Genomic DNA, 18,575 nt, shown 5'->3' on the forward strand with positions numbered 1-18,575 from the left:
AGAGCTTTAGTATATGCCTGCTGTAATGCCACAGGATCTCACTGACTTGAGGTCTGCTCTAACACAGCTTGTTGGGATTGTTGCCTGGCGGCTCCGCGTGCTGGGAGCTTTAGCCAGGGGCCTGCATTGTAGGCACAGAAGGCTTAGCTCCTTGAAAAGCAGTGTGGAAATGTCTCAGTGACTGAAGGAAGGGAGAATTAGATAACAAAAAGCTCGTGGGATTTGTTGGGGTTACCGTGTTGAGCTCTCTCTGCAAAATTGTCCTGTGCTGTTTACTTTGCAATTCTAATGGCCAGACATCTTTTTCAGCACACTCATAGACAGCTCAAGGTGTGTAGCAATGACTGTTTGGTTGCTTACTTGGTGACTTCGCAGCTTTGCTGTCTCTGTGCCTTTGTTGATTTTGACCAAAGTCATCACTGTATGGGAGACTCTCATGCTATGCTTGCAGACACAAGGCAAAGGCTGTATTTTAACTAGCGGTGCTTAGTTCCTGCAAAACTCACTTCTTTGTCACAATGGACATTAAGTACTAGAAGTACTATTATTCAGATTCATTTGTCCATGACTGAAATTACAGTATATGTAAGCCCAAGTTGAAAGAAAATTTTTAAGTATCTTAACCTAATGGAAAATAATTAATGATTGTAATGACATGTGCTTTTTGAGACACATTAGGAATTTTTGTGTAAGTAATAGGAGGCAACTTTGTCTCAGAATATACCTAACAGGGTATAACAAAGGGCCTGAATTCAAGACTCTGTGCAAAATTAGAAATCAAGCAATTGATATGATATACTGGCAAACGAGACAAGTAACCTAATGCAGAGAAGCATTAGCTACCCTTTTAATTGCTGCTTATCCTCTCTCCGTAAGTGAGGTAATTGATGTTTTACTCTCAGAATTGATCTCAGTGTTTCAGGTAGTTAGCAGAACAGAATAGCTTTTACATCATATAACACTAAAAATCGATGAATCACATAAACTAATCCCAGGCTTGAAAATCTGCTAAACTTGAAGACTAGCTGATTGAAAAATAATGAGGTTGTTTGGACCTTGATTTCACTAGACTAGATGGCGTTTAATCTGACGTAACAATGTAGAACAAAGACATTGTTCCTTTCTTTTATATTTCCAGTGCTTATATGTTCATATTATTGTTCCCTCCTGTTTTTGTTTGTTTGTTTGACTTTTTTTACCCTTTTGCATTTCTTTCATTTCTTTTTCTTGCACAGCCTTAGCTTTCACTTATAGTGATGCAGGATTGCAAGGTGTAAAAGAATTGTTTCTAATGTCTTACCATGCTATACTGAGTGCAAAGACTATACCATCGCACTGTGAGCGTTACATGCATGCAAATTGAAATGAAATGGACATTTTGCATTGCACTCTTCAGTTATTATTTTAGCCATGAATACTATAACATGATGTTGAATTTATTTATAGATATAGTAATTTGATTTATCCTGTGCTGCAACTTAAACACCAAATATATGTAGCAAAATGTTTTCCTCCCTTTGTATAGGGCTATAGATAGATATAAGCAAACTTGTAGGTAGAATTCCTTCTCCTTTCAATTTGGATTAAGATATGGCAGGACAGTGAAGAAATGTATTGCTATATGAAGAAGAAAATAGGTTATTTTTTATTGTAAAAAGATACGGTATTGAGATCTTTCATGTATATATAGCAAAAGATGTCTCTATCTCATAAACTCTGACCTGAAACTCTGTCAGCATAGTTCACCTTTGGGCAGCTCATCACAAAGTCTCAAAGAAATGTTGGCAGCAGCTCTTCCATGCATAACATTTGTATGCAGTGTATCATTAAAATTTACCTCAGAATGTATAGATACAATAGAATCTTGAGCTGCAGTTTCAAGCTTGTTATCACGGAGGACATTGAAGAACATGACATATAGTTTGCAAAATGAGCATAGGTGTGCATGCATGCACATGCCTATACATAAGTTTAAATATTTCCTTCTACTTCTCTATTTTTAGGGCAGTATGACCGTTACCTTAGTTTCATTAAAGGGTGAAAAATGTTTAACTTCTCCAGCTGCACCCAATTTTTGCCAATGACTGTTCATTTTCTTAAGAGAAAAGCAAAGAATATTTTAAATGAGACTTACTTGTCCAAGGTAACCTGAGTGAGAAGAATACACTTCCCTAATGGACGCCCTGATATGATAATCTCTAGATGTCCTTCATTACGAAGCGTCAAGGTTTTTTTTGTAGTTTTTTTTTTTTTTTTTTTTTTTTTTTTAGGAAGGCTTTAAAAATTCTTGGGAAAAAAGGTTTTGTTGCAGCAAGTTGTAACGCTGCCACTAGAAATATATTGCTGATTAAATTTTATTGACAGCCCTTGTAATGCATTCTTAGAAGCAGTAAATGCACTGAGTGAGTAATTATTGAATGCTAGACACTGCATCTTCTATACTTAGTTAAGCTGTTTAGGGAAGGAGATTAAGGCAGAATGCCCTTGCCTTCCCTGTGTAACTATTAGGTGTGGATATTGTGCAGAATAAAACACCTTTCTTTAGGATGCCAATACTACAAAGGTTGAAAGAAACTTTGGTTTTGTCCCTCCCTTTTTCACTTGAAAACTGAGGACAAACTGGGAGAAAAGATCAATATTTGTAAGGCCCACAAGATAGATTTCCACATGGAGGAAAATAATCTTGGTTCTTTTAAAAGAAGCCCTCCCAGGGACTATTCCTATGTTGAGCAGTGGTATTCAGAGTTGCCTTGTATGTGAAAATAAATGCAAAATTTCTAAATCAAACCTTAGTTCTCACTTACTGGCCTATTTTGTTCTCAGTACTACTACGTTTGGTGCAGCAATTTGTCATGGCTTTGTTTTCTTTGACATGAATGTTTCAGGGTAATCTACTATTAATTGCTGATAATTAAAGACATTACTTATTGTACTTACATTACTGTTTCTTACTAACATAGTGACAACTCAAATGTTGTTGGAAGTGATTCTGTAATAATCTTTAGGTCCAAGCAGGGGAAGTATTTACACAGTCTTGCCACATCTCTTTTGTACTCTGATCTGAAGTGTATCATCTGGATATCTGTGATCATTAAGTGCCAGGGACTGGAGCTACCTTCAGCTACAAGACTTGCTTTGCATTCTAAAGACATTCTTTACATTTCTAACTCTAAAATAACTCATCTCAGTATTGTTCCTTTGCAATTCTGCTGCTGTAAGTGAAAGAAAGATATTGCCTTTGGTGTGTAAGATTTATAGTACAGAGCAGAAAAAAAGCATTTTTACATTACTAGCATCAGCAGCTTTGAGAAGGGATGGGTTTGTGGCACCAGACATTTTACCTGTTTGTACAGCCTATCATTCTACTGAGCATGTAAGCAGGAAAAAAATATATCATAAAATGTGTTCCTTGTGACGTTTGTTTTACAGCTCTTTAAAATCTGCCTGCAATAGAAATGCTTCCAGGAACTGTTAGTCCTATTGCAGAGCAGAGGTCAAGCACGTGCCAGGAAAGTGAGACCATTTTGAGTTTGGACACACAGGTCTTTTCTTTGTGGGACTCATTCAAAAGATACAAAAGCAAAGCAAAACAGAGAACTTTTGTTCTTGGATATATTTATAAAGCATCAGTGATGCTAGTGTGTGAAGTTCTTTCTCTAAACTTCGTGAAGGCGTAATTCCTCCACGCCTTTGGTACACTTTAGGAAAAGAACATCACCTAAGGGGTCCGCTGTTTGATGAATGAGTGCAGTAAAGGCAGCCTCTGCTTCACAAAAAAGATTTATTACAGAACAAGCTGATAAATGTGACAAAGGGTACAATACTGGTGTTTTGATTTGTGTGGTTTTTGAGTGATCACGGAACCTACCATTGCATTTAATGTAGAAAATAGAAAGAATAATTTAAAATACATTGATGACATTTAGAGGCCTACTTCCTTCTGAAAATCAGTGTGGATTCTAGTGATTAATTTGCATCTTTCATTTGTATCCTTGCAATTCTCTCCCAAGATGTAAAGACAAGTTGTGCAGATATGTTTCATAAATAATGAAGCCATCCGCCAAAAATTCAGGTGGAGTGATGCATGAAAGCTGACTGTCCTAGTGAATTCACTTCATGCTGTTCACATTTTTATTTCTTTTTATTATTCTTTCAATCAGAATTTATTGACAAGAATGTCAATATAAAGTAACTGTAAATAGATAAGCATGGACTATACTTATTAAATCTCAGTTAAAGGAATTGTTGAATGCCAACTGTAGTTAATGTTGAAAATTCGTAGGATTTCCTATTTTATTTGCAGATGAATAAAATAAGTTTTCCTAATAAATCTGTTGAAGACTAATATATTAGGTTAATAGTCCAGAATAGCAATATGTTTTGATAAAAGCTGTGTTTTGGTGGTTTTTTTTTTTGTTATTTGTCAAGCATAAACAGTGGAATGATGGTGACTTGTTATTATCAGCGCACAGGCACAGCAGGTAACCTTCCAGATGTTTACTGATGACACACAGGTGATACCTGCTGAGGCAGTTTGTAGCATAACTGGCTGAACATCCATGACCACGTGCACCGATATCCTTATTTTCAGCCTTCTCTTCCTTTGAAGAATTTTTCCAGGATGTTATATGTATTTGGTATACATAATTGGCACCTGAACAGGCTGGTATTCATTTTTTTCTGATTTAAATATAGAAATTTATTGTATGGAAAAACAGATTTACTTCATTTCATTATGTGTTCTCAGTCATTGTCTCTGTTACTTTTTAAAAAGAATATAAGAAATAGCATATCATAGCATTCATTTCAAAAGCAGTTAGCAATACCTGATACTTAGATATTAATTAATGTGTCTGACTTCATTTTGTATTTACACTACCTTCAGAGTTTATCGCTTAATAGGTATTCATGCCACAAACTGCATTAATTTTTCCACGCAGAGACTTAACATCCATTTCCCCAAAGTTACAAGATTTTACAAGAATAAATTCTGGTATTAACTGTATGCTCGTGATGCAAGAAAATGATTTATGCAGCAGTAAACAGTGTAATACATGTAATGAGCAGGTCTTGGTCTGGTAGTGTTTGCATTCGAAGATAACATACTTTATGCTGATTATTTCTTTAGCATCACAGTATTTTCAATTATGTTCTTTGCAGTGTCCATTTATTCTTTTAATACAGTGTCTTTGCCTTCTGATTATTCCTTATAACACAGACTGTGCTATGCAGGGAAATTAAAGTATACTGTAGCTGCTTTTTGTGTACCAAAGAAGTATTTATTTGAATACTAAATATAGATGAAGTTTCTCATGGGGTTGTTCTTTAACATACATGTGCAGAATTTAATTTTGAGGATTTTTACCACACAAGCTTTTTTTCTAGAATTATACTTGCAAAAATGTTTTTAGAGACTTTTTTTTTTTTGCCGTTTTTTAATGAAACTGTACTGCAGGGAAGTTTCCAATTGAAGGGCAGCAGTGTGTTAGCATTCAAGGGATAGTCACATAGTCATGCTATATAGAAGCGAAGTAGACGTAAACCAGTTTTTCTCCTAGTGGTCCATTTCACAAAAGGCACACCAGAGACTCATGGTTCCCACCCTTCTTAGAAACATCAGGGAAATGGTTTTGCAGTGGGATACAGTGGGGGAACGGCTGCCATGCTGGCTGATGTTGTGCCATGTTGCAGGTTTTGTGCTTTGTGCTGAGACAGGGGTCTCAGAAAATGATGAGCTTTCCAGCTTTGTTGCAGTACTGCAAGTTTTTGTGTATGGAATCGGGAAGCGAAAGGCAAATTCAGTGACCCAGGTCTCTGTGTGACCTGCAGCACCTTTTGGGAGTACAACTGTTAAAAACAGCAAAGCAAACAAACAGAAGCCAAGGTAGATTTCCAGGTATGTGTTGGTCAATTGCTATAGATGATCTTAAAACAACAAACAAACAAAAAAACGTGTCTTAGCCCAAGGCCAAGAAAAGATGAAAATTGGATTTGGGGTAACCTCAACTGTTTAAAAGAGTAAATATGATACAGGGAAATAATTACCTACACACTGATTGAATGCAGCAACAATTTTTAGAGTGTTTCTGATTTATTTTTGGAGATTTTATATTTTTATTTTATTTTCCCTTCAGTACAGTTCTCCTGTTTTGGAATCTTTTGCTAGCTGAGGATAAGAAGAAATAGAAAGGAAGAAGCAAATAAAACCGTAGATTATTTTTTATGGAAAACGAGATTGTTCCCATTTGCATTTACAGCTTTACAAGGATTGTAGCATGATGCTTCTCTTTTTTTTTCTTTTTTTTTTTTCCTTCTTTTCTTTTTTCTTTTCTTTCTTTTTTTGATGGAAATGCTTAATCTGAGCTCAATGGGCCATAATAATTGCCTGTTTCTTCCAGTAGGAAAGAAAACCCTTTTGTATACGATGCTTGAAGCCTTAACTGTGCTTAGTATTACACACAGAACTGTAGACATTTCTTCACCCAGATATATTTATAACAGCAGCATTACTCGATATACAATACGAAACCAAGGGCATTTGAGAATAAATCAGTCCCTCTAGCTACTGCTACAGCACAATAACTGATGGTTGTAATAAAATCCCTTGAAATTAAAATTCCATGCATGCAAAGGCACATACCTTGCCAAGAGAAACCCAAAGATCCCTGTTCTGGAAAAATTTGCATATGCACAGACGTACACACTTTTTACCCATTTGTTATAGAAATTCAATGTGTACAAAAAATCTTCAGGCTCTCAGCACTGCAGCAACTTATTAGCCTCTTCAACAGGGAATATATGGGGGTCTTCAGGAGTGATACACAGGAAAAATGTAAGCTGCTGATGGAAGAGGAAGCTTCCTTGAGTAAGCAAATGGTGATTTTATGTCTGAGATACTGTTAATGTTGTTGTCAGTCACTAAAAAAAGCTCTCCAAACCCCTATTCCACTTTATGTTGTCCTGCATTTATGCATTTTCTGATATTTTTAATAAGTTATTTGCTTAGGCATTACTTCATGGAACTCTGAGGTCTTCAGATAGATGTTTCTTCATTTGTATTTTGGGTTTTCATATGAATGAGCAAGAAGTCATTTTATATAAATACACAGTATTTTTATGTGTTAATGTACAGGTATGTACTCTTTCTGGTCAGAGAGTGGTTCTCCTGCAACTCTGTTTCTTTTGAATTCTTTAGGGAAATAAGGTGATGAAGAGAAAATTATTAACAGAAAGAGTGATAAGTCATTGGAACTAGTTCTATAGTGTCTGGATTTGCATATCCTTGTGAGGAGTAGATGACTTAAAAAAAAAAAACACTTGTAAAAGATCTCAGTTCTCCCATCTGCTCCTGTTACTTGAAGAGAACAAAACATACTTCCCCATCCTATTCATGTTCACAAATTCACAAGAGAATCACACCAGCAGGTTGCAGACAATTTCCGAAAGGTCTATTTTGTTGAAAATGGAAGTACCTCATAGCATGAGTTTTATAAGACAGTGGTCTTATAAAATGGTGTTGAACTATTGTTCAAGTTCTTTAAAAGTTTTTCTTTGATAAAATCCTTTGAAGAGAATCAATATTTTGGGCATTCTTTCTCTAAACTGTGGTACGTGAGAGCTTGACATAATGACATTCAACGTATTGACCAGGCTCTTCACGCAGTTTTGAACTAAATGAAATAAATAGTTCATTGCATATGGTTCAATTCAGAGATTTAATGAATTAAATTTAGGGCTGACAAGCTATCTATTTAAAATTGCAGGATGTACTCAAGATTTATTTCAAAGGTATCTTGATCATTAATTAAATATGTTATGACTTTCCGTTCCTTTGGTTTTTCTGTTCAGGTTTACATACTATAAATGCATTATTTATGTTTCCCCTTAAGTGCTCAGTACTGCCAGGATGCTACTTTTAAACTGGCACACATAGAGTAAATAAATAAATAAATTTTAAAAAAGATGTTTTTTCGTGCATGTTATCTTATTATTTACTTCAATTTCTTTTAGAAAGCTTGGATGTGGTGATAGACTATGAGGCCAAGTATATTTTAAAATACAACCCTCTCACTCGTATAAAGTCTCTTTGTTTTAAAATAAGTGGTTGCTTTTGTTCTCTTTATTTTCTTGCAGTTGCATGTAAGACATGGTCTCTTTCTCCTGACTTGCTCATATTTAATCTCGTTGTCTTTTCTGCCCCATATTGTATACTTACACCTTTCATAAATAATTCATTTCAGTCCTGTATAATACTGTTCTATTCTCTGTGGCTTTGGATATTTGTCAATTTTATGTTTAAAGGTTCCATCATTCAAAACAACAGCAGTAATGACTAATGAGAACAGTTAATTAATGCTTAAATATTCAGTAACTATAACCCTTGTGCCGTTCTACAAATGTTTGATTTTATCTATTTGTTGTAATGCTTCTGGTTTGTATAGAGAAGATTTCCCTTATCATTTGTTTGTTAGAACTTATCCTTCTGTGCTGAAAGGACTGAGAGTTTTATTCTAAGTTACCTGACTTTGGCTGGGAAATTCAGCTTCTTGTCATCACCGTGGAGTGAAAATGTCTCGTTCAAATGGGTATTGTTCCATTTTCTAAGTGAAAAGCAGTGGAAAGCATACTCTGAACACCCAAAAATATCCTTAGAAAAATATAGCATCTCATTTCTTTTTCATGTTTTGTGAATTATGTTTGTCATGTGCCTTAATTACAAAAATGATGATTACACTTTCAAAGTTAATGACACTCAGTAACAACAATTACTGTATTCTGAAATGATTTAATGAAACAAATCAAAACAACCAACCAACCAACCCAAACCTCTCACTAGAGACTGGCGGTTCAATAACATCACACCTTTCTGAGCACAACTTCTGGGGCTTGAGGTGTGCCCATGGCAGGGTTTCTTTAGAAGTTGTAATAATAGAAAGAAAGTTGGAAATGAGCACTGTAGTGCTACTGCTCAGTTTCTTTGAACTCTTTTTCTAGACAAGTTGCTGCTTTCTTTTTGGCAAGGTAATCACCTCACAAATTGTGCTGCCACTTACTTGTATCTAATGGTAATTGGTAGCGAGGTGGTTAATTGTTAATTAGTAGTTGTTCAGCAACTAAATCACATGCAGAAATGTTTCCTGTAGATGTAGCAGTTCCTAAAAGACAGCAGTGTGGAAGTAAAAATGCATTGGAATCCAGTCTTCTTTAAGGTTATTCTTGTACCAGGTCAGAGCTGGAAGTTGTCATTTCATTTATTCTTGAAGTTGTTATATCTTTGTATCTTAAAACTGTGAATATGCCATAGTATCTTAGTAGTGGGATACTCCAAAATATAGCAAAGATCTCTTATAGAAAAAGAAGAAAAGGAAAGCTTTTCTCCAAACTGGACTCTCGCTGAGATCTTTAAATAGTATTCATATAATTGAATTTCAAAAGCACGTTTATAATTCAGTGTGGTAGGCTGTGATGTTATTTATTTTGACCCTCGTAAAATAAAATAATAATTGAAAAAAAAGTGTTTTCCTAAAGGAGTGATTCTGTACAGACCTAGCAGCTTTGTTGTTGCAAGGATGCCATGCTTTCAAAGCTTTTCTCTTTTTTTCCTTCTGCAGAGTTCAAATCAACAGATGAGTTGTGAAAGAGAACAACTAAGGGTAAGTGCAACAACATGCACAATTTCTTTAAAACAGTAAGCAGAATCTAGTTTCTACTATTTTATTAGCATAATGATGGACTGCTTTTTATTTCTATAATTTAAGAATTTAACATATTTAGCTCAGTTTATTTCTTGCTTGTTGTTAAATGTTGTAAATATCTTGGTGTTAAGCAGCTACAGTAGATACAGGGTTATTTCCATAACTTACCTAGAATTGGTAGTAAATACCTCTTTATGGGAACTTGCTTCACACTCAGCATGAAGATTTAGTAGTGATAAAGGTCACCCCATTCCTCAGACTGTCTCAAAAAAGCAAACGCTATCCATTTGGTTGTTTATGATATCTGTGCTTTCAGATACAAATTAATGCTATGAATACGCGGGAACTAGAAAAAAAGGTTTGAGTTTTTTGTGCGTGTATTGGTTGCATAAACAGGGTAGATTTCCTTAACCCAGGTTGTGAGTTTTTATTTTTCTCTTCCCCACCCTTCCCTTTTAAAATGATGGTTTAAACAAGCCTCGTTCCCTGTTCCCATTAAGTTCTACAAATGCTACGTATTTCTGCAGATGTTTTTTTCATCACATGTATTTACTTATGCAGTAATAGTGTTTGTTTGTAAAGACATGAGTTTGTTTTTTTTAACAGAGGCTTTGGAGTGGGAAGCTTTTGTGTCATCTAAAGAGTTATTTAGCGGAGCTACATTTACTAAGACCATTTGATTAGCATTTTGAAATCCTGTGTTCAAGTTGAGAAGAAGTGGTGGGACTGAAGGAAGTGTGCACTCAGTTTTTATAATTGAAAAACCAGTTTTGGAAATAGAAAAAGTAACGTCTCTTGTTTGTAATTTACTTAGCATTGGCAGTGCCTGCACGATCTGCTAGCATAAGGAGTGTACTGTAGTTATAAAGTAAGTTGTACAGTGTTCTTAAACATTTATCCATTCACTACATTCATCAACACACCTAAATTCTTGAACTGATCTTCTCCATGTTCACAGTATGATTGCTGTTAAACATATTATGCAAAAATGATATGTTACAGCCTTGTTCTTGGTTCTTTCTGCTCTGTAACTGCAGTGCTGTTGTGCTGAAGGTGGAGTGGAGAAGCTTTGTTTTATCAGCAGTAATGTCTCAGTAGAGCAGCTGTCAAAGTTAAAGCACTGCTGTAGAATTGGAAGGGCAGTCTTTAAGAGGTGGTGGTGCCACAAGAACAAGGAATGTTTTTATTTGTTTTTATTATGGTTTCTTCTTTAAATGAAGAAGAAAACACACTTTGAAATAGAAGGGAAGAAAGTATTCAACTGTTTGTTTGACTTAATGTGTGACTTTGTAATTTATGAATGAAATGTGTTGTGGTTAGAGGTTAATGTGTCTTTCTATTCCACTGTTACCCATTACATCTACTTGCAGTCAGCTTGGGGCTCATGGTGCCTTTGTGTCGCGTGAAGATGTGCCTCTTCCTGACACATGAGGAACTTAGTAGGTTAGAAATGCGCTTTGTAATTTTCCATAAGATTATGTGTGGACCTTTTCCCCAGTGCTGCTGGATGTCCCTGTTACATGGCAGACATCACTTAGACACAGCTCTTCCCAAGGCTGGGAGCCATGTGAGCAGCGAACTGCCTCATGGTGTCAGAGCCTGCAGCCACTCTACTAGAATAAAGCATTTACTGAAATGAAAATGTTATTCATATTAGAGCCTTTAGATATTAACAATGAATGGCAATTCTGATTATAAAGTATGTGTACTTTAACTTTTTTCAGCTTTGAAGCTAGTCTTTATGCGTTGTACTTGCATATTTTCAGTGGTACTCATCTAACCTGTACACAGGCTGCAATGAGAAGCTATGGGATTTGTCTCTTTAAAACAGCTGGGGTGGTTTAAAGGGGAACCGAACCATTTGTATCACTCTCCAACTCTATCTGCATGCTGCTCTTTGCATTTTCTTTAAAGAAAGTAACAATACCGCTTAGTCCCCCCCTGGTTCTGTTTTCTGCTCTCTGATCCTGGTTATAAATCCCTTTCTATACAGTTACACCCTATCCTCCTCCCTGACTCCTTCTTTCTTATTGTTTTGCAAGTTGCTGTGTGGAGCTTAATGTAATTGTCATTCTGGAGCACTGTATATGACCTCTATAAACTCGGACCTCACAGTATGCTCAGAATACTTTTAAAATACTTTTGTTCTAATCATCTGGGCTAAAAACAGTCTTTAAAACATGAACAAGACAGTCTTAGGGACTTATTCAAGTCTATGCAGGAAAACTAGAATGCTCGACTTAGGTGGAAATAAGCTGCAGTTCACAATGGTGAAAAAAGCATGGTGACAGCCTCAGAAATCTGAACCTTGTTGTTTTGACTTCAGATTATTATTTTTATCATGACAGAATGGCATTGTTTGAACTTGTAAAGTAGCTTAAACTTTGCTGAGTGTTACCCAATCGTCCTTTAAGCATTCATTATTTTGCATGCTCAACTCAACATAATTGTTTAAATTGAACTGTGTATTTGCATGCATGTTTTTCTGTATATATAAATGGATGTGTTTGGTCCTTATGCAGCAGTATTTGAAGAACACTTCTAAGGTGGGCATAGAACAATTTTAAATTCTAATACTAGAAGGCTTTTTAAATGTTCCTGTGAAAATCAATGAAGTCTGATGTAAAATGGTGTTATTAACTCCCATGATCTGAAATTTTAAATGACCCAGTTGTTGCTCTGATTAACAGCTTCTTTCACAGATGCTTATTATCAGGATGCATTATGTGTTGTCGGTGTTCCTTCTCTGGCCTGGGGTGTGTGAAGCTCAGGATCCTACTAACACCTCATAGTTAATATCAGCTTATATTTGAAGTAGTATGCTGATTTTCAGGGAGGTAAACAGAATTTTTGCATTCAATACTGTTTTCTTTGCCTTGCCTTTTGTACCGTACATACAATAAGCTCCAAACCAAAACTGTATGGAAGTCTTGCCTAGGTAGAGAGAAAATGAAAGCAAATCTGCTTATGTCCAGTTTCATTTTTAAGCAACCTCAATCCTTCAGTATTTAGCTTTCTTTTTGTTCAATATATTAATGCATCAGTCCATATTTATGTTGCTGTGATGAGCCTAGCTGTGTAGATTGATTTTGACAGAAACTTTACAGAGAAACTTTTTAAAGCTCACTGTTGTGGTATTAGTATTCTCTGATGATTTTATGTACTATGTTCCTCTGCTGCACTAAGAAAGTAAGCTGTGAGCCAGCTGACAGATGCTCATTTTTTTAATGAGTCTTAGCTGGGGGAAGAAGGAAATAAAAAACAACTGGAGAAGGGAATCAGGTGGAGAGTGGTTTGTGAAGGTGTTATTTTTGAGCACTTGTTGAAGTAATTTCCTATGCTGATAACAAAGCAAAAGTGATGCTGATGATAGCCAAAGAACCCATGTTTTTAGATAGGACAGTGCTGGATTTTGTATGCTGCTAGGTTATACTACCTGCTGGATATCTATCCTTTTGTACTCATATATTGAGTAACTAACTGAGTGAATAGATTGTTGGGGGAACAAGACAAGCATTGAAAATACTATATTAAATGAGGAAAGAATAATTTACATCAATAATCCAAATGATATAGTGTTATGAAGACATATATTCATTGGGCCATATTGACTTCTTGAACCAGTATTGTTTAAAGTAGAGAGAATGAAGGAATATTGATTGTAATATGGCTATTGTGTATTGATGGTAATATTCTTTTTATGTTCTGTGAAGTCCTTACACATCTTACCTGCTTAAACTAGTCACATTTACTTCTCTGACCAAATTAATAATGTTTTTTTAAGCATTTGCCAAATGCAAATGCAAAACTGCATGATTAAGTTAATCCCACAGAAAGAAATGGACATGCATTCAAAATTAAAGTGTGCATATACCTACAGATGTGAACATCTATGTTATGTCTGGAATATAGATTAAGAATGCAATCATACAGACAATGACACGATCACAAGACAGAGTGAATGCATCTCAGTGCCTATACAAAGTGTAGATTCTCAACCACTGATACACCAGCATTTTAAAAGGACTGTATACTTGTTCTTGGCTCCTTGAAATTTTTTTTGAGTTAAGAAAACCTGGACAGTAATTGTGTTCAGTTGTTCTGTTCTGCAGCAAAATCCCAAGTTGCACTGAAAGCCAATTCTTTCTGTGTGTTCAACAGAAATGATTTTCTTAGAACTGAATCCCAAGCATCATTACATCATCTCCAGGAAGCAGGATAGAGAAATAAAAATAAGCTACTCCAAAAGAAAAGGCAAAACAAGCAAGAAATCAATTGTTTTAGCAAGCTGACTCAAGCAGAGCACCATTACTCTTTTTAGAATGCAAGTAAAGAATTTCCAGAATACTTTTATTTCAGATTTACTTGAAGCACAAATATATTCTACAGAAAAGTGAATGATTAATTGTTCTCTTTTTAACATGGGACTTTTTTCCCCTTTATGTGTTCTTTCCATTTAAATGAGATTAAAATAAATTTTTTCCTGAAAGTAAACAGGCATATGCATGTTGAAAACATATTACTGAGTTTTTAGTTTACTTTCATATTCATATTTTTTTCTTTTATCATTTAAGTAAAATTGACCAAAAAACAAACCAACAAACAAAAAAACCCGAACAAACAAAAAACAGAAACAAAAACATTTTCTAATGTAAATAACAGTGAAAATACAGGACAGTATTAAGATCATATTCTATTATCAGAAATAATTCTATTATTTTTAGAGGTGTCTGTGACTTACAAGATACAATTATATAAAGATATGAAAAACATTGTTTTTTGTGTTCACAGAAGTTTGCATATAGTTCTTTTTTAATACTGGGAAATTACTCTGTAGAGCAGAAATGATTTATGTAGATGAAACCAGAGGTGACATGAAAGGTCTGTAGTGTTCACGAATCAGTGAGCAGCAGTCAGTTCAAACATGTGATAAAAATCATTATAAATAAATTGTACTAAAAGGCTCTAGTAATAAATTCCTCATTGCAGTAGTTAGATCTTCTGCTTCTCCCCTTCTACTACTTTGTGTTCTTGAAGGCACTGAACAGTCTCTTCCAGCAGTTCCACGCTTGAAGGAATGGGGAGGGAAAAATGGAATGATGTGGAAATTTTGGGGAGAAGTGTGAAATGAAAAGAACTTCTTTACACATTTTACACCACCTCCATCAGGAGTAATTCTGGGGAGTAAGGAAACAGCTATGATAAGAAGCTCCTTCACCATATCTAAAGGCCTGTGATAGAATCAGTCAAAAGAATTAGCTTTAGTCCTTTTCCAGCAAAACCTCAACAAACCCCTCTTTAATCATATGTTTAAAGGGATGAAATTGTAGAAGGAAAAATGTTTCTTATTAACACTTCTCTAAATACTTACTCCATTTGAACAACCTGATCAACCTGACAGGTATCTGCTGGAGTTAGATGGGCTTTAAAGGTCATTTCGAACCAAAGCATTCTCTGAACTGTATGTTTGAATTCGCAGCTTCCGTAATCATGGAAAAGCTAAATTCAAAACACTGAGTAAATGTGGAGATGCTGTCCAGGCTGGGTCTGAGTTTAATCCTCAGAGTGAAACAACACAGAATATCACCACAGGGTGCATGTATGGGCTTTTGTGCAGTCTGACAGAGCAGCAGCTTGAGTCTCTCTGTCTTTAAAGGGCTTCGCTAATAAACTCTTCTCCTTTAGAATTCCCTTGCTTGACATGCAGGTCATAATGGGAAACAAGCCTTGCTTTCTACTGTTCTTTGCTCTGTACGTAACATATAATTTGGCACACCCCTGTGAGTGTTCTTTGCAGTTTTTCCTTATTGGCGTGTTAACTTTTGTGTGTCAAAAATCAAAGTACTTTTTGAAATGCTGCAATGCTTATTTGTAACGATGAGTCTGCAGAGTTGCTGTGGGTTAGCAGAGTCCTGCTTAGTGAAAAGCAATTAGCGACTCCGATGCCTTGATCAGCATTTTGCAATTTACTTTGTGTGTAAATCCCCACTCTGTGTGTGGATTCCGACTGAGACTAATGTAGTTCTAGAGAAAATAGTGGCACTGTTACCTAAGGCTGTGGTCATGGAGATGCTGCTCTTTTTATTTATGTGCATGGTTTTGTTTGAAGACAAAAAGCAGCAGATGTTTGCTCTGCCTCTTGCTGGTGCTCTCCTTCAGTCCAAGTCAAAGAAAGTTTCAACAACCTTTTGTCATGGGAAGTGCTTCAGAACTGTGGAACGATCTCAAGCTGCACCGAAATGTTTCCACTGTGTTAGTGGCTTGTCTGAGATAATGAGAGGTAGTACTGGAAAGTGAAGAGCAATCACTCCTTGCGATACTGCTGGAGAATTTCCCTCCTGAGGAAAGAAGCTCATCTCAATTTTCACACATACTCAAAAGCAAGTATTTCCAATCTAAACTACCAATTTATTAAAAGAGGAATCTATATCTTGAATTGAGAGTAAGGTTATATTTCCAGAATTTCATTGTCTTTGGAGTAAATTGTAATGTGTTTCATTTCGTTTTGTTCCAGTGCTGATATGTGTGTATTTGCTGCTGGAAATTGTTACCTTTAGGTTTTGTTGCTGGGAAGAAGTATCCAATTGATGTGAACAGTGTGAACCCCTTAGGAAATTAGAAAGTACATCAATTCAGAGCACTTCAGAACACAAATTAAATATTTAGTGTACAGGCTGGATCCCTCCTAATGGAGAGGGTCTGATGTAAGCATGGCATCTATGATGTATAGCCAGTTTAGCAACTGAATCGTAGAATCCTATGTAAATAGACAACAGAGTGAATATTTTGATTTGAGACAAAAGAATAGGACGGTATGATAATTGAACTTTACAACAGTGAGAGTGTGTCCTCAGGGAATGCAATTTCAAATAGCTGAATGGTATTTCTGATGGGATCTGAAGGCTCTAGGTGGGCTGATGTGCAGGTTCGTGTGCTCATTGACTAGTTCATTGGTCTTTCAGGGGCTGTGCAAGTGGGTATAGAATTAGAAGGCCAGTTGTTTTATGATGTGTGATATATAGAGACCAAAGTATTCAAATCCTAAGGTGCTGACCTGATTACTGTCTGCAGTGCAGAATTCTGTTGGCTCAGTGTGTTCCTTGGAGTACTTTGTGTGCAATTATCTGCAGTGTGGTTTTACAGACTGAGCTATAGAGTACTCCAGTAAATATAGGTATTTCTTTGCAGGTAATTGCACATAGCTTTCTTTTAGAAATGCTTAGTCTTCAAAACCAATTCAGTAAAAAAATAATATCTAAATCCAGAGATAATAATTTGTCCTTACAAGAAAGCAGTGTGAACAAGATGGATAACAGAGTGCAGATCCATTCATGTGTATGTTAAAAACTGAGAGGGGACAGGCAGATGTTCCCTCTAGCAGACTGTGGGCTCCCACTCACAATTTGGACTGCTGAGCAGAAATTTGCCTATATATTCAAAATGATCTCAAAAATCCCTTTGAAAGTGTTGCTGAAAAATGGCAGAACAACAGAAGCTTTTGGACACAGGGGTATGTGTACAACATGTCACATGTTTTCGGAAAACACAGATGCAGCCTTAGCTATTGTTTCATTACTGATTTGTCCTAATAAACAAATGGTTCCAGTAAACATCAATGGTTTCTGGAAAAAACACACTCCGAGAACTGTAATTGAATCTCAAGGTAGAAGCCAAGAAAAAGAAAGGGGTATGGAGAAATAGACTGACATAAAGATGATGGAGAGAGTCCTACAAGACACAAAATGAAAGGCAAGCAAAGATGCCCGAAGTGTTTCAATGCTCTGGAAGGCAGCCAAAGAGGCATTGATTTATTAAAGAGTACCATCACAACTTCCTTTTCTCAATAAGGTGCCATTAGCAGCTCCTTGAACAGTCTATGTGAGAGTGGTAGGAATTTCAAACAAAACACCAAAATAAGGCCTTGAAGCCAGTTACTTCCCAGAGCCATTCTGTGACCCACACTGGATTCAGGAACACCGTCCATTGTGCAGCTCTGCAAAAACAAGGGGCAAGTGCCAGCTCTCACTGCACCTTACATAGATGGAGGTGAGAAATAACTACATGAATGGTCTCCTCCGTCTTTCTGACACTGTGAGGAAAACAGTGGAGACCCCGAGCAGCCTAATTCTGTGGCTGGTTCTGGCATTGTTCCCTAGAAGAAACATTTCAGGATGCAGAGAAACAGGGTGGTTTGTTTTTTTTTGTCTATTCTCAGTAGCTGTTGTAACATTGCTGCTAAAATCACAAGTAGCAGTGCTGGCATGCTCTTTGCAGATGGCTCCACAAATGTGCACGCTCCTTTCCAGATCATCACAGTGACATAACACTCAGGTATGAGAGTGCTCTCACCTTGTTAAAAATGGTAAGTATGTCAATGAGATGTAGCATGGATCTGTTTTATCAGATATGTAGTCAGAAATAAGAACAGATAGGATTGCTGTGATAATTTCTGTATGAAGGCGTTGCTGAAAGGTAGTCTGCTGCTTGATTTACTGAACTATTATAAGTGATAAAACTGATCCATTTGTTATCATCCGTGCATAAAGACTTCAAGATTTAAAGAGCCTGGACTAAATAACAAAGCAATTTATAAACTCATAAACTGAAAATTACAGGGAAGTATTACTTAAGCACTCATACTAACTTCTTATCTTATTGCTTATGATTATCATATTCTAAGTCTGACACCCATTTTTAAGTGAAATCTCACCTTTGGAAAGTCAGTTAAAGTAATAACCATAATCCTGTACTAATATATTGCACAAGTAAGACAAGTTTTTGTATTTATGAGCTTTTATTTTTCATATCAAGTCTCTCTATCAACTAATGTGAACTGATTTATACGCCTGCTAGCAGAAGCAAGTTGGCTAATGCCAGCTG

General features: G+C 36.0%; 1 protein-coding gene across 9 annotated transcripts in view; it reads left to right on the top strand.

Annotated features, from left to right (window-relative positions):
- The window catches only part of LOC146755229 (rho GTPase-activating protein 32-like), a 338,547-nt gene that overhangs the window by 174,566 nt on the left and 145,406 nt on the right, over positions 1-18,575 (top strand). For all 9 annotated transcript variants that reach the window (XM_085526244.1, XM_085526238.1, XM_085526239.1 and 6 more), the window contains one exon: positions 9,612-9,653. In XM_085526244.1, coding sequence (XP_085382370.1) covers positions 9,612-9,653 — 42 coding nt within the window. The remainder of the gene's footprint in view (positions 1-9,611; positions 9,654-18,575) is intronic.

The sequence above is a fragment of the Coturnix japonica genome, chromosome 35 (assembly GCF_054131305.1).
Source record: "Coturnix japonica strain WE chromosome 35, WE-NBRP24, whole genome shotgun sequence".
Lineage (NCBI taxonomy): Eukaryota > Metazoa > Chordata > Aves > Galliformes > Phasianidae > Coturnix > Coturnix japonica.